At 44.1% G+C, this 22448-nt stretch overlaps 1 protein-coding gene and 1 pseudogene across 1 annotated transcript in view; one reads left to right on the top strand and one right to left on the bottom strand.

Annotated features, from left to right (window-relative positions):
• Positions 1-5868: 5868 nt before the first annotated feature.
• SIAH3 (siah E3 ubiquitin protein ligase family member 3) overlaps positions 5869-22448 on the top strand; it is a 65500-nt gene continuing 48920 nt past the window's right edge. The window contains exon 1 of the mRNA XM_066237146.1: positions 5869-6072. Within this exon, the coding sequence (XP_066093243.1) occupies positions 5938-6072 (135 nt within the window). The 5' untranslated portion in view covers positions 5869-5937. The remainder of the gene's footprint in view (positions 6073-22448) is intronic.
• On the bottom strand, positions 19720-19811 carry LOC136309867 (U6atac minor spliceosomal RNA; annotated as a pseudogene).

Below are 22448 nucleotides of genomic sequence, written 5' to 3'. Positions count from 1 at the left end.
GTTTTGATTTGAATTTCTTTGATTTCTATCTCTTATACTCTCATTGAACATTTTCATTTATTCACTAATCTTTTAATTTCTTTTGTGTACTCTGTATATATACTTTGTCTGTTCTATATAATTTTAGTTCTTTAAAATATATATACAAGTTCTTTAGTAGGAATACAAAACTTTTATTGTTATAATTGCTGCAAATATATCTCCTGATATTTTAGATTTTTTCCATTTTAGCTGTTAAACATTATTATTATTATTTTTTTTTTTTTGCATTTTTCTGAAGCTGGAAACGGGGAGAGACAGTCAGACAGACTCCCGCATGCGCCCGACTGGGATCCACCCGGCACGCCCACCAGGGGCGCCACTTTGCCCACCAGGGGGCGATGCTCTGCCCCTTTGGGGTGTCACTCTGCCGCGACCAGAGCCACTCCAGCGCCTGGGGCAGAGGCCAAGGAGCCATCCCCAGCGCCCAGGCCATCTTTGCTCCAATGGAGCCTTGGCTGCGGGAGGGGAAGAGAGACAGAGAGGAAGGAGGGGGGGGGGGTGGAGAAGCAAATGGGCGCTTCTCCTGTGTGCCCTGGCCGGGAATCGAACCCGGGTCCCCTGCACGCCAGGCCGATGCTCCACCGCTGAGCCAACCGGCCAGGGCTAAACATTATTTTGACATACGGAGTTCAACATTATCTAATCAAGTATTTCCTTTTGTAATTACTTCAATAAGCTTTTAAAACCTTTATGAAGGTTTTCAAAATTTCAAAATTCACCATTCCAAAATTCAATTATGTGCTCATCCACATTTAAAAGTATTATTTGGTGGCCCTGGCCGGTTGGCTCAGTGGTAGAGTGTCGGCGTGGCGTGCGGGAATCTCGGGTTTGATTCCCCGCCAGGGCATACAGGAGAAGTGCCCATCTGCTTCTCCACCCTTCCCCCCTCTCCTTACTCTCTGTCTCTCTCCTCCCCTCCCGCAGCCGAGGCTCCATTGGAGCAAAGTTTGCCTGGGTACTGAGGATGGCTCTATAGCCTCTGCCTCAGGCTCTAGAATGGCTCTGATTGCGGCAGAGAGACGCCCCAAGAGGGCAGAGCATCACCCCCTGGTGGGCATGCCGGGTGGATCCCCGTCGGGCGCATGTGGGAGTCTGTCTGACTGCCTCCCTGTTTCTGGCTTCGGGGGAAAAAAAGTATTATTTGGTGCATATGTCTTACATAGAGAACTGTACACTGGACTTACATATAGAAATATAAGTAAGTTCACAGCCTGAAGAATGACCACAAAATGGATATATTCATTGTGTTAGTTTTCTAGGACTGCCATAAAAACTGTACCACACAATGGGTGGTTACATAACAGAAATCTATCTCTTAGTTCTGAAGACTAGAAGTCTGAAATCAGTGTCAACAGGGTTGGTTCCTTCTGGAGCTGGGAGGGAGAATCTGTTCCGTGTTTTTCCTCTAGCTCCTGGTGGTTTGCTGGTTATCTTTGGTGTTCCTGGCTTGAAGATGTATTGTCCCAATCTCTGCCCTCAGGTGCAAATTGCATTTTCCCTGTGAGTGTATCTCTGTATTCAAATCCCCCCTTTTATAAAAACATTAGTCATGTTGAATTAGAGCCCACACTAATGAGCTCATTTTAACTTGATTATCTTTGTACTGTATTTTTAAATAAGATCACATTCTGAAGTACTGAAGTTTAGGGCTTCAAAATATCTGTTTTTAAGGAAACAATTCAACCCCCAACAGTCTTGAAACTGGCACACAGATAAAGAAAACAGAATACAAATGGAATCACACAACATGTACTTTCTGTCTGGCTTCTCCACCTCAAGATTGTATCTGTGAGATCCACTCATGCTATTGCATTGTTACATGAAACAATAGCTCATTCTTCTTCATTGTTATGTAGTATTTAAAGAAAGGAGGAAAAAATAATATAATTCATACATTTTATTATTGAGAGATACTATGGTTGTTTCCATTTTTTAATAAATAGTGAATATAGTTGCTATGAAACCATACTAGTATTATGTTAGGATAAAAATCCTAGGACAAGTCCAGGTTTTTCCACTGTGGGTTGAGTGGGACAAAAATTTTTTTATATGAATATGATAATAGTGATGATAATAGCTTCTCATTAATGTTATTATGAAAGTTAGGCATTGGTCTGGTCATTTTACCTATATTAAGTATTTAATCCTTAAACTACTGTTCAAAGGAGTTATTAGTTTCATTTTATAGACAACAAACTAAGCGTCAGTGAAATTAATTTGCCCAGAATAACAGTAAGTAGCAATTAGGGTTTGAATACAAATTCATCTGGTTACCAATCCTAGAGACTTTCTAGTCCAGATAAAATGTCAGCCTGGTTGTCACAGAGCTGAAGGGGGACCCTAGGCATCACATGTAGCATGAGGAGCTTGATGTGGCTATTGTAGTGAGTCAGTTTAGTGGTAAGAGGTGGGCACAGCTCTAAATCTCTACCTGAAGGCTAGTTTGTGCCACCCTATTTTGGGGGCATTAAGCATGAGTATCTGTTATTAAGGCGAGGTCCAAAAGATTTCTAATGAATGATTATTTTGATGACTAATTCTGAGAACAGATGGATATGCTTAGTATTTTTTAAAGAGAGTGACGTAGATCAGTTTTGGAATACAGAGTTAGAGCAAGGGGTCAACTGAGACCAAGGATATGAAACCATAATAGCAGGTCTGTGGCACTGTTCTCACTGCTGATGTCAATATGCACTCTTTTTTTTTTCTTAATTAAGTGAGAGGAGGAGAGGCAGACAGACACTCCAGGTGGGATCCACCCAACAAACCCCCTACTGGGCAATACTCTGTCCATCTGGGGCTATTGCTCCGTTGCTCGGCAACCAAGCTATTTTAGTGCCTGAGGCAAGGCCATGGAACCATCCTTTGCACCCAGAGCCAACTTGCCCAAACCATTTGAGCCATGGCTGCAGGTAGGGAAGAGAGAGAGAGAGAGAGAGAGAGAGAGAGAGAGAGAGAGAGAAACAGAGAATGGGAAGCGGTGGAGAAGCAGATGGTTGCTTCTCTGGTGTGCCCTCACCAGAAATTGAACTGGGGCCTTCCACATGCCCAGCCAACATGCTACCGCTTAGCCAACCAGCTAGAGCTGATATGTACCCTTTAGCCCTTCAAACCCTCACTCGCAGACCAGTTTCTAGATAATAATAGGAACACTAAACTATAAGAACATAGCAGGAGCCAAATTCAGTCTATCATGCCCTCTGCTTGCATGGCCCTGGATGATAGAATGACTATCAGTGAGGTAAATATTTTGTGGAGCAGAAAGAAAAAGCATGCTGCCAAATAATCACCCTTCCACCAAGATGATCATTAGGCTCAAGTATTGAGAGGCTGTTTTGAATCAGGCACTATGCTGGTTACTTCCAGACACATCACCTTAGTCTTCACGACACCCTTGAAAGAAATAAATTTCTATTATCCCCTTGTGACAGGTGTGGGAACTGAGCTTCCACAAGGTTAAGAAACCTGTCTGAGGTTGCACAAAGAGAAACAAAAATACAACATTTCCATTCTAACAAAGGATTTGAGAAAAGAGAAGTTTGGACTTTTATGAATTATGAGATGTGTTTTTAAGAAATTATATATATAGGATTACAATCTCACTTTTATTTCTTAAAGATGTAAGACAGTAAAAGAATATTGAGTGTTTTCCAGCTGATTGTTCTAGAAAATAAACTTTAGAGAGCAAATGCTGGTATTGTGGGTCAGCAACCTCATTTACAAACCATTTGGAGACTGGCTGCAGGAGCTCATATCCTGTAAAAGTACCATATTGATGAGGCGCTAGTCAGTTCAAACACTGTCATCGTCTAGGTTTGTGCCAGTGCAATTATTTTAGAAAGTACTAAGTTTCCATTTTAATTGGTGCTTGGCTTATTTGTCTCTTAAAACATTTGGTTTGGTTTAAAATTCAAATTAAAACTAACACCTGGGCTTTGGCCTGGTTTCAGTCCACTTGTTTGTTGTTTTCCTTTATTTTAATCTATTGTTGGTTTAATTGCCTGACCAGGTCACAGAGCAGGTATCCCAGATGCATGTACACTTTCATACATTACAACCCATTTACAAAACTAAATTTGCCCTGGCACACAAGTACAGCAAACCACCTGTAGCCAGGGCAGAGAGAGAGCCATTCCGGAAGGAGCAATGGGCTCACAGCTCTGAGTGAAGTCACACACAAAGACCACCCTCACCCAGGCTCCCTGGGTCTGGTCTGATTTCTGAATAGATAAACAACCAAAGAAATGGGGAGACGGAGCACGCTCAGCTCTCTTGCTTGAGTCACAAAGGCTGACTGTCCCCAGAAATTTTTTTTTTTTTTTTTGAAGCTGGAAACGGGGAGAGACAGTCAGACAGACTCCCGCATGCGCCCGACCGGGATCCACCCGGCATGCCCACCAGGGGCGATGCTCTGCCCACCAGGGGGTGATGCTCTGCCCCTCCAGGCGTCGCTCTGCTGCGACCAGAGCCACTCTAGCGCCTGGGGCAGAGGCCAAGGAGCCATCCCCAGCACCCGGGCCATCCCTGCTCCAATGGAGCCTTGGCTGAGGGAGGGGAAGAGAGAGACAGAGAGGAAGAAGGGGGTGGGGTGGAGAAGCAAATGGGCACCTCTCCTATGTGCCCTAGGCCGGGAATCGAACCCAGGTCCCCCTCACGCCAGGCCGACGATCTACCGCTGAGCCAACCGGCCAGGGCCTGTCCCCAGAAATTTTGATTCCCCAAGTGCTGCTCTGTAGCCTTTCTTCCAGAATCCATGGTGGTGCTTACCCCCACCCCCACCCTAGCCCCATTCTGGAGAGGGAGGGTGTACAGTCTGAGGTCTGGGATGCCCTGTGCCTGCTCCAGCTGCTGGCATTCGCAGACACAAACAGATGATGTGGTATGTGTGCTCTTATTCTCTATTTTACTGTATCAAACAATCTAGTGGTTAATTAGCAATTTGCTGCCCACCAATATGCAAATGACAAGCAAAGACTCTACACATTGTAATTATTTTGCTGATTTACAAGCCACTTTCCTCTCTGTGTAGGTTTTTCTGTGTGTGTGCATTCATGCATCAGGGATTTCATTATTTTTAGAAGTATACTCAGTGAATTTTTATGCTTTAATATTTTCAGGCTTCAGTAATTACAGTATTATGGAGATATATATGTATATATGGAGATATATACAGGTATATATATTGTGTTTGTTTGTTTTCCTTGTCCAGGATTCTTTTCTTTTCTTTTTTTAAGAGTGGAGAGTAAGATTTTTCCAAGAGGCTGAAACCCAAATTGCAGAGTGCAAGATTAAAAGATGCACGTTTCTACCCCTGCCAAGTCCTTATCTGGAATCAGAGGAGTCTTGTAATATTTGATTTTCTCCCAAGCAGCTCTGGTGAACTGAGCCACGATCTGCATTATCCATCTGCCTACTTTGGAATAGGCTCTTTTACTATTTGGAGGTTTAAACGCTTTACGTTTTTTGCCAACGCATTAAGAAAGCTCTCGTGTTAAATTAAGTCAATTAATAAATGGAGACACATTAAGCAATCAATTTTGTCAGCCTATCTCCCCGGCATTATGTACGGTTGGCTGTAATCACAAGATAAATGCAATGTGCTGATCTATGGTAATGTTCAATAATACATTCTCCGCCAGGCTCAATTCATCAGGGAGTTTCAGTAGGGGAGGCATTTGTTATTGGCTGTCTCTGCACCTCAAGGATAACACTTCTGTCCTTTTGATTGGCCGCCTCACTGCTGCAAGATTCCAACCGTCTTATTTTGATGATGAATATGAAGGCACGGTAAGCCGGTCTGGAGCGAGTGTCTCGGAGACTGCACTCCTTCCAGAGCCCGCGGACTTACAGTTGCCCCTGCTGCCTTCCTGTGCCAACGACCCCCCAAAAGTTGTGATGCTTTTCTTCACCCAGTGCTTTGGAGCTGTGTTAGATCTCATTCACCTCCGCTTTCAGCACTACAAGGCTAAACGGGTTTTCTCCGCCGCTGGGCAACTTGTCTGTGTGGTAAACCCCACGCACAACCTAAAGGTGAGCTGTTCTCTGTGGTTTTATATTCACGTCGCTGGAATTCAAACCCTTTCTCCCCGGGCATCAGTGACCCTGCAGTGTGTGCACGGAGCTCCTGGCAAAGGCGGGTTGGCTGGTGCTGGGACCGTGTTTGGGACTCAAAGTGGCTGCCTGGGCTCATTCTCGCTCTCGCTCTCTCGGTGGCTTGGTACTGTCTGTGACAGTGTGCTTTTTCCCTGACTGGCCAGAGCAACTGTCATGACAGTCTAGTTTCTTTCCTCCAAGCTGTCAGCCCAAGAGTGTGGTGGGGGTCAGAAGAGGAGTGGTGGATGGAGTAGGGGCGTCCCCCCCACACCTACTCGAATATTTGTGGGTAAGCGTTCAGTAGACAGGATTTAAAAAGTTAACTAAATTGTAGTCTGCCCCATGTGTTTGCAAAAGCATGCAAGCATGTGGATTTTGAAAGCCCCCTCCTGCTATCGCTGAAGTAACGAAGGCAGGAACAGCCAGATCCCCAGACAGGGATCTGGGAGCTGGCTAGGGGGCTGTCTACAAAGTGTTTTTCCTTGTGCTCAGACTCGGCGTGAGTGTGAGTGTGTGTGTGTGTGTGTGTGAGAGAGAGAGAGAGAGAGAGAATCAGGAGTTGGTATTCTTTGCTTCCTGCGAGCTAGATTCCCCCCACCGCACCCCTTCTCCCCAGGCTCGGCGCTCTGGGGACCAGAGCAGGCAGATTTGCGTCAGTAGTCTAATAATGAAACCGGCTCCGAGCTCCTGTCTGACTCACCACAGGCGGCTGCTGGTGCTGTGCTGCCTGTGGCCTCCCGGCTGCGCGTCTGGCGCCGCTGCCTCTGCATTTGTGCCTTCAGGTCAATGCTTTAAAAAAAAAAAAAAAAAAAAAACAGCCCAAATATGGGATCCTGGAGGACTGCACCACATCCTGGCCAAGACTGATGGGGAAATGAATGAAGAACCACTAGCTACGGGTGGTAGGGAGGACGGACGGGAAGGCTGTGCATTAGTGGAGGGGCGGGGGCACAGCTGAACTCCCCAAATGTGAAACTGAGGCCACCATAACTCTGTACAAAAATAAAGAATGGACTCCTTTGGAGTTGCTTTCCTGGCCTCGCTATACCCAGGGCTGAGTAACAGAGGGAAGGGCATGTCTAGAGAGAGAGAGAGTGCTAGAATAATCTCTATGAAGATAGATCTATGATGCTGACCTCTGATCTTGGGGAGGAAGGGGTGTTTGTTGCTCATCACTTTATAAACTCCTGTAAGAAGTTAGACTCTACTCAGATCATTGCAGGGCAATGCCGCTCGCTGGGTGCCTCCCACACCCCAATTTCTGCAAGTCCCTAGGAGGGACAGCTGCCAGGAGCCCCTGGGGCCATGCCAAGGCCAGTGCTAGGTTGAAGGGGTGATGGACTGGTCTAGAACTGCTCTCATGAGCTGGCTCTCTGCAATGCCAAGCTATGACTAACACCAGCTCATGCAACCTCTCTCCCTCTCTCTTCCCTGTGCTCGCTCTCGCGCTCACTCTCTCTCTCTTTCCCCTCATTTCACTATTTCTTTTTTTCTTTGTGGCTTAGTTTTGTAAATGAGAATTCACCAGCAGTCATCCTTGGCAAAGCAATTGTATGAGGTACATAGTGAAATATGACTCTGAATTCCATTTCATGGTCACTTTTGAGAATGCATTGAAACTCCCATTATTTTGTCACTTTACATTAGTTAGTTCCCTGTGGCAAGAAATTTTGTTTACTCCTGTTTTGCATTTTAATACATATAAAAATTGTTTATGAGATTTAGCATTTCTGAAGTTTGAATTTATATGATTCATTGACTACAACTTATGATGCAGGAGGGGAGAGGTGCTCAGCCCTGGGTGTGGGGCTCAGTGCGCTGTGCGTACTTTTCAGTGATGTGCCTGGATATTGACAAGTAGTCCTGCTGCCGAACCCAGGAGTCTGAAGTCAGGTTGAAGGCCAGGGGTCAGCTCTGACCAGCTGTGTGACCTCAAAAGATTTAACCTCTCTGAGCCTTTCCTCACTATCAAAATGAACATATAAATACCTATCCTGTCTCCTCTGCAGTTCTGAAAGGCTGAAAAAAGATATGCTTTGTACCACTCTCCACACACACACACACACACACACACACACACGTTATTGTACTTAATATGTAGGGATTCATTAGAAACTTCAAAAGTTGTCACTTAAAGCCATTAGCCAATTTTGAAACTATATAAGCACTAAAAAAAATAATAAGTGATATATGCTTTGAGAGGCTATTTCTCATGGCTTACTTTTTCAAATACATTCTCATTTGGCTTTTCACTTCCCATAAAAAACCGCTTAAGAGATTATGCTCAGATGAGCATCACCGCAGGTAAGCAAAGCAAGTTGAGTGCTGCTAATGCAACCAGGGGTGCCACAGAACAAACAAGCTTCCCAAAGGCTGTGCCAGGCAGATACCTCTGCAGCCCAGACTGCCTCGGTGGAGATTTCGATAAGCACCTTGTGCTCATCCAAGGTCCAGGTGCTGCATCAGGTAAAACTTACCCGCTTCTCAAACCTGAGTGCTAATGGTCGTTTGCAGAGCTTTTAAACAAACAGTTCCATAGGAGCACTGCTGGTCCCATCACTTATATTATAAAGCACATAAAACCTCAAAAGGAAAGTGCTCCTTCTAAGTATAATTTCCAGAGACAGACCACAGAAATATGCCTGGGTTATAATGAGCTGTGATCCACATGGGAAAAAATATTCTCTTAAAGGAAAAAAAGAAAGCTGCAGCAATGTTAACACAGAATAGCTATTGATCTGTGGTGGTCCTCGCACTTTGTATGACAAGCTGGTACATGAAATGGTGACTAAAGACAGGGAAGCTGCAACCTTGCTTTCAATGTTCTAGGTGGCATGTAGCTACATAAGGGGGCTGGGAAGCCTGTGTTGGGTTTGGTTTGTTTTGTTTTGTGGAAGCATTTCTGCATTCTGTCCTTTCCCGGGCTTTGCTGAGAATGCTGACAGCATTTTAGGAACTGGGGCAAGTGCTGAGTTATAATCAAAATTCATTTACTGAGCAGAGAAAATCCTGTATTTATCATGTTTGTATAGGTCACCTTCGTTCTCAATCTTATTAGGGCGATTAGTCAGTAACCTAGGATTCCTTCAAAGCTGATGCTTTTCCTTCTAATGGAAGGCAGGAGACTTCCTAGGAATATAGACACCCTGGTTAAAGTCATTCCACCCCTAAATCCCACCCTAATTAAAAGGGATGTTTAGTGTAGCCAGCCTAGAATATGAGGGACCTCTGCTTTAAGCAAGTCCCAGTTAGGGGATGGATCTATATATAGCAGAGCTGTCACTGTGAACTACAAAGGACACTCTGTGCTGCCTTGCATCTGTCTGTCTGTCTCTGCCTGTAGGGAGGGCTCCTTGCACAGACGATGCCTCCCACTTATGCTCCTTACGCCATGAAAGTGACCATTGCCAAGGAGCCAGTGTTCTTGACTGCTGCCCTCTGCTTCTTCATTCACTGCAGTTACTCAGGTGCAGCCCGTGGGCCTCTGGCTGGCACCAGTTGGGTCTCCAGCTCTGGCTCCAGCTCCTTGTCTGGGTTCAGCACTCCTTTCTCCCTTGTGTCTTTTGCTTATTTCCACACCCAAAAGCCTTTCTCCCCCAGCACCTCTCCCATCTACACTAGCTGCTTGTATAATGCCCTGCCCTGGGCAGTCCTCCCCTCTTCTACCCAATCTCCTGAGTGCCCTCTGAGGGGTGGGCTGTCCAGTTCCTGCTCTCAGGCATCCGCAGGGAACGGTCTGTGGTGACAGCCACAGCCCCTCTGAGGTAAGTCCTCAGCCCTTCCCAGGCAGGTAGTAGTAGCTGAGCTGAGGCCATCTAGGCAACTTCCTCCTCTGAACCACAGTCCTGATAAACCAGTTTTTGAAAGAGGGCTAGAAAAATCTTTCTGACAAGCTTCCGAAAGGCCCTTGCTTGTATCAGCATTGTTGCTGAGACCCACAGTGCCCTCCCCAGCATCTAGGCCTGAAGGTGTAACCTCTCCACCTCTCCTGGGAGGTTATTCATACCTCCGTCCAGCCTTCCCAGAGCTTTCTCTATTGTAACCTGTTAACCTTGTGTTTGTACACATCTGCGCATGCGCGCACGCACGCACATATTCACACATGGCGGTGGGAGGAGCATATGTGACAATAGTGGCTTTAAGTGCCTGACATACTAAATCTAAAATTAGGACATTTCAGTACTAGTACCTGAAGCAAGGAGCCAGTGTTCTTGACTGCTGCCCTCTGCTTCTTCATTCACCGCATTCATGAAGCATCCGCGTGCCCTTCATTCTAAAACTATACTTTGTGGTTGAAGTGTGCTGAGTGCCTCTGCTGGGGATGGATGGGGGTGTGGTACATGGAGGAAGAGGGAAACCATCAAAGGACTGAGCTGAGGAGGAACGTGTGGCAAAGCCAAACATTTCCTCTACTGTTTATGGAATAAATCTTCGGAAATCTCATGGGCCATGGGCTTCTACTAACTCTGCTTGACACAGTCGCAGCAGGCAGCCAAACGTGAGCTAAAGACCTGGGCATGGTTTTTAGAGATGTAGACATGGCCTTTGGAGTGCTCAGCCTGAGTACCTTATTAAAGCAGTAACAGGCTCCGACAAGATTATTGAATTGTGGAGGTTACTCAGTTCTTATTGACACAGCCCTCTCCCAGGGTCCCATTCCCATCCTCTGGAAATACCCTCTTCTTCCTGCTGCCCAGGCTCCAGGCTCTTCCCAGCTCATTAGCACCTTTGCGGGCAGAAAGGATAAGGGAGGGGCCAAAGCCGGTGGTGCTCACTCTCGGAGCTTAATTCCAACGGCTTTCCCCTACGGCCTCTTCCAACCCTTTGGTTTCTGTGAATATTGTATGATACTCCACCCTGTGGGCACAGAGCAGTCATGGGGCTTTTCTGGTTAGTGGTAATTGCAAATGAGACTCTCGAGTCACATAACTGGATGCCTTGCGCCCCAAGCACTCATTCGGTGAACTGCTAGTGATGGAGTCGCAGAGGAGGCTGACGCTGGCCCTGTGACAAGGTGAGTCGATTACCTGTGAACCACATTTACCCAGCAGCCCCAAAGCAAATTTTGTGGAACTCCTTTAACCATGCTCCCTCAAGCTGCAGGGGCTGTTTGGAGGAAATTAGAAAGCAGATACGGAAAGCTTTCTTTGAAATGCACAGAGAGGCCAGAGTTATTAGGATGGCTTCCCTGGGGTGAGACTGAATATTTTTCTAGCAATTAACAGTAAGAAAAAAAAATTTAACTGTCTGTGAAGGTGTTTTACCCTTAGCAAAGTCATCTTGATTTGACCAGTTCTGTTCCCCCAAAGGGAAAAGTTGACCTGTTTAGACATTAATGTCACACAGAAGGGGTCAACCTAAAGAATGGAGACCTGCCCTCCCATGGGGAGAATGTCAGAGGGTAAATCTTATCTTACAGCCAAGGCAACTGAGACCAGAAAGGGGAAGTGACTTGTGTTAGTTTTCTGTGTCTGCTAAAACAAATCACCACACACTTAAAACTAGAAGCCTGTATTCCCTCACAGTTCAGGAGGCTAGGAGTCCAAAATCGAAGCGTCAGCATGGCCACCGGAAGAATCTGTTTCCTGCTTCATCCAGCTTCTCGTGGCTCCCTCTGTTCTCTGGCTTGTGGCTACATCATGCCAGTGTCTGCTCTGTGGTCACATTGCCTTCTCCTCTTCTGTGTGTCCTCTGCTTTATGTGTCTGTCTTACAAGAATGCATGATATTGCTGCATTCAGGGCCTACCTGAAAGATTCAAGGTAAACTGCCCCTCTCAAGAGCCTAATGTCATTCTTGCCATAGGAGGTAATACTCACATGTTCCAGGTATTAAGATGTGACCAGATTGGGGGAAAAAACAGAAAAAAAGAGAGATGTGACCATATGTTTTGGAGAGCCACCATCAACCCACTACAGGACTTTTGCAAAGTCAACTTACTTCCTGACAGAATTGGAACCAAAATTTAGGTCTCCTAATGACTAACCTACATTCCCTGCACTGCCCTGGGCTGCCTTCAAATCAGCCCAAACTAAATGGTCTTTAGTGAGCATATTCTGTGGGAGCAGGAAATCCCAGGGCTCCCTCCTGGTGCCCATCAGTCTGCCCTGGACCAGCAGTACGACCCCAGGGCTGTACCTCACACTCCTACCATTTCTCCTTCACCAGACCCACATTTTCTTAACAAATTAGGGCCTGTACCTTATTACTCCTCCATCCCCCTACCCCTCCATAAATTTTCTTTCTTTTCCTTTTTCAAACTTTTAAAAATAATACAATTCCCATGGATGCATGCACATCATATTTAAAAAATCAATTAATAATGAGATACACAGTCGAAAGCGTGGTGCTTTATATTTTGCCCTTGGTGCATATTTTATTTTATTTTATTTATTTTTAAATTTATTTTTCAATTACAGCTTATATTCCATATTATTTTGTGTTACTTTTAGCTGCCTTGGTGCATATTTTGTAAACCCACCAGATCAACACAGAGAGAAGCAGTGGGTATGGGGGAGACCAGGGCACTGGGAGAGACAGTCCTGAATTCAGATTCAGACTGTGCCACTTCCTGATGTGCCACTTTGAACAAATGACTCGGCCTTTCGGAGGCTCCATTTTCTCATTGATAAAAGGGAGAAAATAATGCCCACATTTTACGGCAGCTGTGAGGATTAAACAAGCTCACATAAAGAAAATGTCTGCCACAGAGGAGAGTCAATGAATAGCAGTTATTGTCAACAGGGTCATTACAGGGAAAGCAGCTCCTCGAAAGCTGGCGCCCGTTCCCCACGCTCGCACCTGCCCATCTCTCTGCCTTTCTCCCCCCTCCCTACAAGCCCAGCCCTTGCTGTTCCTTAGTATGTAAATTGCTCTTGGCCTTGAAGAGAATTTTGAATAGAACAGTCTCTTGCCTTATATAAAAGTCAGATTTGTCCTTAATGCCAAATTTCAAAGAAAACGCTGAATCCTGATTGGGTTCTGAGCCCAGCGGTCCAATGGGAGGAAGGCTGGGTCTCGGGAGAACAGTGTTGGGACAAGGGCTGAAGAGTAGGACCCCCTGTCAGTCACTGAGACAGGGGCCAACCAAGTAGATCAGCCCCCTTCTCCACCAGCCTGCAACTAGCCCCTCATGACTTATGCATGACTTCTGTTCACTAGCAGCAGCTGAGTGTGCACACAGGTTAGTGGCCCTGTGAGGGGCATCTGATCTGGAGGGTCCTGGATCCCAACTGTCATTAGAGAATTTTTTTAAATACAAGGCTAGGCCATGGGCCTAGGTCCCCCACAGTCCAGTCTGAATTGTTTCTATACATGCACATGCACACACACAGTTGATGGTGATTCTGAGATGCCAACCTCCTTGGACCCTTAGTGATCTCTGGATAGCAGTACAAGATCCAAAGCGCAGAGGATTGGGAAGGCCAGTCGCCGGCACTAAGGAAGAAAGACTAGACAGGAACAGATCTTCCTCCCAAGTTTGTGACTGCTCCAATCAGGATGCAGTTGAGGGGGAACATAGCCTGGGAGTAATAGTCTAGATGAGGTTCTAGAGCAGGGGTAGTCAACCTTTCTATACCTACCGCCCACTTTTGTATCTCTGTTAGTAGTAAAGTTTTCTAACCGCCCACCGGTTCCACAGTAATGGTGATTTATAAAGTAGGGAAGTAACTTTACTTTATAAAATTTATAAAGCAGAGTTACAGCAAGTTAAAGCATATAATAATAATTACTTACCAAGTACTTTATATCGGATTTTTGCTAAGTTTGGCAGAATAAATCTTTATAAAACCACTTACTATAGTTAAATCTATCTTTTTATCTATACTTTGGTTGCTCTGCTATCGCTCACCATGAAAGCTGGAATGCTCACTAGTGTGTGGTAGGGACCAGGTTGACTACCACTGGTCTAGAGTATGGGTTTTGGAATCAGACAGATCTGGGTTTGAATCCAATGCTATCGTGTTCCTTGAGTAATGTCTTTGACCTCCCTGGGCCTATATTTCTTCACCTGCAAAGTGATTGTTGTGAAGATAAATAATATGTATGCATAAAGTGCTTAGTATAGCACCTAGCATGTAATAAATATTCCATAAATGGTAGCCACTGTGGCTATTTAGGGGAGTTCCCTAGAGCTATTACCAGATGCACAAGATATGACTAAGGTTCTTTAGACCAAAGTTTTCCAATTCCAACTGGATATTGAAGGTAAGAGAGGGAACAGTCAGCAGTGAAAGGACCTGTCAATGTGTGACCATGATTTTGAACTAAATGAGGTTCAAGCTCAGATAACCAGAATGATGCTCCTGTTCTAGGTTGTGGTCTAACAGATGAGGCCCAAAGGGATGAAGCGACTTGTCCAAGGTCACAGCTGATGAGGGGCGGAATCCACTGCTCTATCTGTATCACCACACTGCTGGGGGAGAGGGGCGTTTGTTAAAGATGCTGCTATTGTAATGGCCAGTGCGTGGCAGTGCTGGACATCTTCGCAGGAGGCTCTGATGCTCAGTGACTTGGCAGGGTGTAATTCAGTGGGGCAACAGTGGGCATTAAAAGGGCAAATATCCTTGTGTCTCTAGTGCTGGCACACATACATAGCAAAGACAAAGATGAAGTTCCTAGTGAAGTCACCAAGACCATAAAGCCATAACCCCAGACTTCCAAATAACAGAATGGATAAAGCTCTGCTGTAAAATGTTACATTTTCATCTTGACCATGGGCCCAGGATGAAAGAGAAATCAGAAAACAGATTTAAAACCAGTCTAGCACTTTTTTTAGCTGAAAATTGTGGTCTAACTGGAAATGTCAGTTTTCCTTGCAAGGTGCTGTATCTCAATCATTTCTTGGCCCTTTAATGTATTTTTTATCACAAATCCATAATCAGTAGGGAGAGCTGTGTGCTGCAGGGCTGTCTCCAGCTGCCACACTAGGAACTTCAGCCAGGAGAGAGTGGCCTTTGGACCAGATAGGGCTGGACCGCCCGGGACAAAACCGGACAGTGTCCTCTATGGAGGAGAAAGGCCATTGCAGACGGTGCTTGGAGAGAGAAGACAGGGTTAGCTTGGCATCAGAAAGCTCCCACAGAGATGGAAGCAAATCCAGATCAATAGCAGATTTTCCAAAAGGCTGGCCAGCAAGTCTAGCCATCTGCCCAGCTTTGCAGCCAGACACCATGGCCCCTCAGCTCACCACAACCTCACCAAGGATGTGCTGGGAAATCTGAGGCCCGCAACCCCTCAGAACCTCAGGTTCCCTTCTTAGAAATAGGGGTATATTGTTACTTTTATTAAGGTAAGCTGGCTATACATCCTGATACCCTCTGACAATAGTTTTCTACTGTCTCAGTTATGCACACAATAATGATGATGATAAGAACGACTGCAAAATGACTACCTTTTACTGAAGGCATGCTATGTGCAGGAACTGTGTTAAATGCTATGCGTTTGACTCCCATTAGGAAGTGGTATATTATTATCATTCTCTATTATACAGAATATAAAAGCAGAAAAAGAAGGAGCTTGCTCAATGTCTCACAGCTCTTTGTGGCGGAATCTTTTTAAATTAAAACCCCGTGCTTCGAAGCACTTACTGATATGCCATCCCTTAGTGTTTGTTTTCACAATAGACAAGTGAGCCAACTTGCTTGGCCATAAGGACTAATATTGAGTGTATTATATTTCACTTAAAAATATTGATCTGGGACTCTGTTTTATCCACCCTTGTGTGTATATACATCGCGCGCACACTAGATGCTCCAGCTGCTGGGGGACCCCCCCGGGAGGCATGCAGGCCTCTCTGAGCTGCCCATGGAACCTAGCCCTGCAGTTTATACCACTTTGTTCCTCCCGCCTGCATCCTGGAATCATCTCCCAAATAAACTCCTGCACTGAAGTCCGTGTCTCAGGCTCGACTTTTCAGGAACCCAGATGAAGGCCATGTAGGTGTATGTTTTTTATTAGCTAATGTTAATTGAACACTCACTAAGTGCCAAGTGCTGTGCTAAGTAATTTACCTGAATGAATTGCCTTTTAAAACATCCAAAGCACGATGCCATCCATCTGGCCCCACCTTACTCAGGAGGGAGCTGAGGCACAGAGAAGTTAAGTAACTCAGGCAAGGAGACACTCAGTGAGTGGTGGAGTTTAGCTGGTGCTTTTAACCTCTCTATTATGCTGTCTCTCCCTCTTGATCACAGGATTGGCTGTCTGGAAGCTTCTACAAAGAGCCAAACTGTCCAAATTCAGGCTTAAAAATTATGATTTGTATAAAATACTTGAGGGGAATCTTTGCAACATCTTTACCTAAATGACTGACTCAAAATTATCCTGCAGAAAAAGAAATTTGTGCTCCATGACTATTTTTTTAATGGGTTAATTCTTTGACAAGTGGCCAACCCCTCTGAAATTAGCAGTGATCCCCAAATCTGGGACCTGTGGTTGACTGGCTTCTAAATGACAATGGGAGCTAGTTGACAGCATCAGAAATGCAAATGCTCTCTATGCATTGGGATAGCATTAATCAGGTAGCCTTTTCTCTGTGAAAAGAGAAAAAAAAAGTCACCTTTTTATACCAAAGCAAATATGTCCTTTAAGAGAATGTGGTTCTCACCATGTCACAGCTGTTCTCTGAGAAATCCACAGGCCTTTGAAATTTTCTTTCTCATTAGTTGCCATACTCTATTAGTAAATTTATTTTTTTAAGCAAAGAGGAAAAAAAATTAATGACCATTTTCTACCCTATTTAACTCAGCTTCTACTACCTTGGTTTCTAGTAAACCCTTCCTCTAATGTCTTTCGAATATTTTCTTTTTCCAAAACTGCTATGGGAAGGAGCGTATTGGAGGAAAGTGGATGTTTATCAGGTTTGTTTTCAGTGTGCAAGCTGGGGAAATTCGGATGTGGTTTATATTGACATCAGAGAGCATCTAAACACTCTGCCAGGAGCTGCGGGGGTAGTCACCAAAGTAAAGCCCGGAGCTGAGGCTCACCCACCAGTCCTGACACTGGAGAAAGTCACACAGAGCTGCAGCGGGCTCACAGGGACACTGAAGTGGAAGGGATCATAGGAACTCGGTGAGGAAAGGGCCTCAGACATGAGTGATGTGCCATCGCCACCATTCCCAGTCCCCCATGACATCTGCTCACCAGTGTGCCTGGGGGTTGGCATGGAGGCGATGGTGCAGGCGCTGGCCCCGTAGGGGCCTCTGCCGTGCCTGTGCCCTGCCCGGCATCCCCACACACAGGAGCACTGATGAGCACATTAAGAAGCTGCCTCATTGAAGCCAAAGTGATACATCTGTTTATGGTAATTAAATACATGCCAATTGGACCCATCTCAGTGTGCTTAACTGTAGCGAGTGCCAGATACAGGAGGCTCTCCAAGAATCTGAAATTAGAGGCAGAAAGGAGAGCTCCCAGGCACTTACCACCCACACCTTGAAAACACTTGGCAGAGGAAGTTTCCTCAGAACCAAGAGGCTAAGCTTTTCTCTGCAGTCTGGCCCAGTCCTGTGGGGTCTGGAACAGTCATTTCACCTTGGCTTCTCCCTCTGTCAGGGGAGAGAGTGACACAACACTGCACTGTGCCTCCCTCTGGCGTGACCATGGTGTGCAGGGATGGCTCTTTACTGCTGGCCTTATCTACATGCCACCTCTTTTCAAAGGGGGTTGGAGGTCAACAATGGCGTGACAAGGAAAATAAAATGGAAGTAAAATCAAGAACTCAAGCAGATTAATTGTATGGACTTCACCCATTAATCATGGGTGACATAAATTTAGCTGAAAAGTAAAATTCCATGAGCGTACTTTAAACACCTCTCAAAGTCCTGGAAAGATCATGGCGTTTGGACTCAGATGTGGCTTCAAATTTAGTTCCAATATATATAACTGTGTGATCCTTGACAAGTTACTTGACCATTCTGAGTTTCATTTTCCTCATCTGTAGTGAGATGTACAATGTGAAGTTAAGGAGGAGTACATGTGACAAATATATGCAAAAGCACCGAGGCCAGTGCCAGGAGCAGAGTAGAGCCCTTGTAAACCCTGATTTCTTTTTCCTCCCTCCTTCCCTTCTCTTCTCCCTTCTTTTTTTCCTTTCTTGTCCTTTTCATTTGTTTTCCATGTTAAAAAAGAAAGTCTCCATGAAACATCTCTGACATTATTTGATTAGTGAATTAGAGGGGAATCTCTGGGAGTTTGAAATTATAAAAGAAAGAGAGCCCTGTCATGCAGAGAAGGGACAAATTTTCCAGATGGTACATGACTCAATTAACTTATCCAAAGCCAACAGATGAGTCTTTTAAATTCTCTACATCTTATTTTTGTTATCCGGGTGTAGAGTTAATAAGATGGATTTCTTCATATACCTCAGATCTCCCACAGGGACATAGAAGGAGAAAGGGGAACGCAGGGAGGACGGGGCTGCTGAGGTCCAGGGCACAACGCCGGACAGATGTGATGCTTCAAACAACAGTATGGCTGGGTGATCCAGGAGGCACTAAAACCTGCCATTCTGGGACAGCAGATGTCTGCACATTTTTCTCTAGCCATTAAAAATGAATATGACAGGGATTCAAGATGGAAGCAGAGTAGGTGTAAGGTACATTCAACCCCTCCCAGAACCGAAATGGAATTATAACTGAAATATAAACAATCAACCTTAATAACCAACCAAAAAGTAGTTGAACAGAAGTCTTTTTTTTCCACCAGTTTTAGCATGCAACTTTCTTATGTAAACGAAGTCTCAAATGAATACATTCATGCCAATATAAAGCACAGAAGTATAACTTAGGATAAACAGTTTCACTTTTAGGTTATGTTACAAAAACATTGAAAATATCTCAATTTATATAGCAAAATACAAATCAACAAATATTCAAACTTTCAAGGTCGTTTGGTATCCATCCATAAAATTGGCTCCATTGGTCAATATAGACAATATAAAAACTGGAGTTATAATATGCATTAGTTTCATATTATAACACCAAAATTTGCTCAAGATCTTGTGAGAACATTCAGCTATTCAGAATTTGGGTATTGCCTGACCAGGCGGTGGCGCAGTGGAAAGAGCGTCAGACTGGGATGCAGAGGACCCAGGTTCGAGACCGCGAGGTCGCCAGCTTGAGCACGGGCTCATCTGGTTTGAGCAAAAGCCCACCAGCTTGGACCCAAGGTCGCTGGCTCCAACAAGGGGCTACTCGGTCTGCTGAAGGCCCACGGTCAAGGCACATATGAGAAAGCAATCAATGAACAACTAAGGTGTTGCAATGCGCAATGAAAAACTAATGATTGATGTTTCTCATCTCTCTTCATTCCTGTCTGCCTGTCCTTGTCTATCCCTCTCTCTGACTCTCTCTCTGTCTCTGTAAAAGAAAACAAACAAACAAAAACAAAAACAAAAACAGAATTTGGGTATTAATCATACAACATTATCTCTCACCTAAGGATCACTGTGCTCTGCTAAGTTTTAGAGTTTTTGACCAAACTCCTTTGCTTCCTGGAATATGGAATTAAGTTCAGCCTTGATAAATAATTTCATCTCTTCTTTGAATTGGAAAAAAAAAATGTAAGTGGCAATGCTTTAACTATATATATATATATATATATATATATATATATATATATATATGTTGTTAGACCCAAGAGCCTCTTCTATTCTTGTCAAGGGGAGTGCTAACCCCAGAAATAAACCCACACCTTTATGGTTAATTAACATTTGACAATGCAGATAGGAACATATAGTGGTGTAAAGAGTCTATTCAATAAATGGTGTTGGGAAAATTGAACAGATATGAGCAAAAATAAATAAATAAAACTAGACCACCTTCTTATACTATACACAAAAATAAACTCAAAATGGATTAAAAACGTATATGTAAGACTTAAAACTATAAAAATCCTAGAAGAAAACTTAGGCAGTAAAATCTCAGATATTTCTCATAGCAATATTTTTTCCTGATATATCTCCTTGGGTAAGGTAAACAAAAAAATAAGTAAATAAACAAATGGGGCCACAATAACTAAAAAACTTTTACACAGCAAGGGAAGCACTCAACAAAATGAAAAGACAACCCATTGAATGGGAGAACATATTCGTCAATGACACATCTGATAAGGGGTTAAAAATCAAAATTTATAAAGAACTTATACAACTCAACACCAAAAACACAGACGATCCCATTAAAAATGGGCAAAAGATCTGCATAAATGCTTCTCCAAAAGTCATAGAGATGACCAATAGACATATGAAAAGATGCTCAAAGTCACTAATCATCAGAGAATTGCAAATTAAAACCCTAATGAAATATCACCTCACACCTGTCAGAATGGCTATCATCAGTAAATAAACAAACAACAGTGTGGGGGAGGATGTGGAGAAAAGGGAACTCTCCTGCACTGCTGGTGAGAATGCAGATTGGTGCAGCCACTGTGGAAAGCAGTAGGGAGTTACCTCAAAAAGTTAAAAATGGAACTGCCCTATGACCCAGCAATTTTACTTCTGGGAATATATCTGAAGAAACCCAAAACACTGACTCAAAAAAGACCATATGCACTCCTATTCTATGTTCATTGCAGCATTATTTACAATAGCCAAGATTTGAAAGCAGCCCAAGTACTTGTCAGTGGATGAGTGGATAAAAAAGCAGAGGTGCATTTACACAATGGAACACCATTCGGCCATTAAAAAAGAGAAAATCTTACCTTTTGTGGCAGCATGGAGGGTCCTAGAGAGTATTACGCTAAGTGAAATAAGCCAGTCAGAGAAAGACCATTACCATATGATTTCACTTATATGTAGAATCAATGAACAAAATGAACTAACAAAAGAGAAACAGACTCATAGATACAGAAAACAGACTAACAGCTGTCAGAGGGGTAGTGGTTGGGAACTGGATGAAAAAGGTGAGGGGATTAAGCAAAGAAAAAACACCCCACATCATAGACACAAACAACAGTATGGTGATTACAAGAGGGAAACAGGTGTGGAAAGAGGTAGATGCAGGTAAAGTAGGAATAAATGGTGATGGAAAGAGACTTGACTTTGAATGGTAAACACACAGTGCAATATACAGAGGATGTATTATAGACTTGTACACTTGAAACCTACTACATATATAATCTTATTAATCAATGTCACCTCAATTTCACAAAAAATTTAAAAATATAAAAAATATGACAACAGCCATTCCCTCTTACTCTCTGAGGTCACATGGGTATGTCCAAGCAGGCAGGATGAGATTTTTGCAAAGTTACCACCAGCAAATAATTACAGTCACCTGGTTGGCTTAAGGGAAAGGCAACAGCAGGAAGCAGCCCACAGTGCCTCCTCTGTGAAGTCTGTCTAATAAACCCCTCTTCTGGGTGAGAACCAGGCCCTCTTCATTCTGTCTCACTGATCCTCAAAGATTTAATCACAGTGTTCACACTCTTTCTCTCTATGCAGTTATTTGTATGGACATCCGTGTCTCTATCAGATGCCAATCTCCCAAGAGCTCTGTGTCCACAGCCCTGGTATACATGACTGGCATATATTATAGTAGGTGCTTAGTAAATGTGGATCTAATCAATAAACGGAAGGCTCAGGACCGTGAGAACAAGGCAAATAAGTGGTTGAACCAAGTAGGTTGTCAAGATAGAAGCTCAAGAATGTGGAGAGAGACGAAGTCTGTCTCCTGATGCCTGTTCTTAGCCAGAAACTCTCTGTGAAGATGACAGTCAAGTTACAAAGCCAGAGCTGGACAAGCAGTGAGACTTGATTCCAAACCCCCCATATACCTCCTGCCTGAAGACAGCATTGAGTTTCTGAGCCTGGACTGGGTCTAGGTTCATGGTTGGGGTCAATGATACAAGAAAGTATAATGTGATAATAAGTATTAGACTGAGGAGCCCCACTACGTGGGTGCAGCTATTACCTCTGTCAGTCCCGTGACTTTCGACTTGCAACTTAGCTTTTTTTATGCTTCAGTTGTCCCATCTGTTAAAGAGGGATAATAATAGTATCCATCTCCTAGGATTGTTGTAAGGGCTAAATGAGTTAATATAGTACATTGCTTGGGACAGTGGTTTACACAGGGTAAATGCTACCTGGATGATAACTGTTGTTATTATTATTTGTGCTGCTGCTGTTATTATATTTACCAGGTGTGAGGCACACTTAGTCCTTAGGTCCTAACAGTGATGCAGTGAAAGGAGAAAGAGGGAGCTAGCGTCTTGGCTTTTATCTACCGCATTAGAGCTGCTCTCACTTTAACTGCTTAGGAATTAGTTCCTAATTCCGAATCCTGAAGATTAGTTCCCTACTTGCTGTTGAGAAAT

Source organism: Saccopteryx bilineata, chromosome 6, assembly GCF_036850765.1.
Source record: "Saccopteryx bilineata isolate mSacBil1 chromosome 6, mSacBil1_pri_phased_curated, whole genome shotgun sequence".
NCBI lineage: Eukaryota > Metazoa > Chordata > Mammalia > Chiroptera > Emballonuridae > Saccopteryx > Saccopteryx bilineata.
Note: the sequence above shows the minus strand (reverse complement) of the source record. Positions and strands in the feature narration are given on the sequence as shown.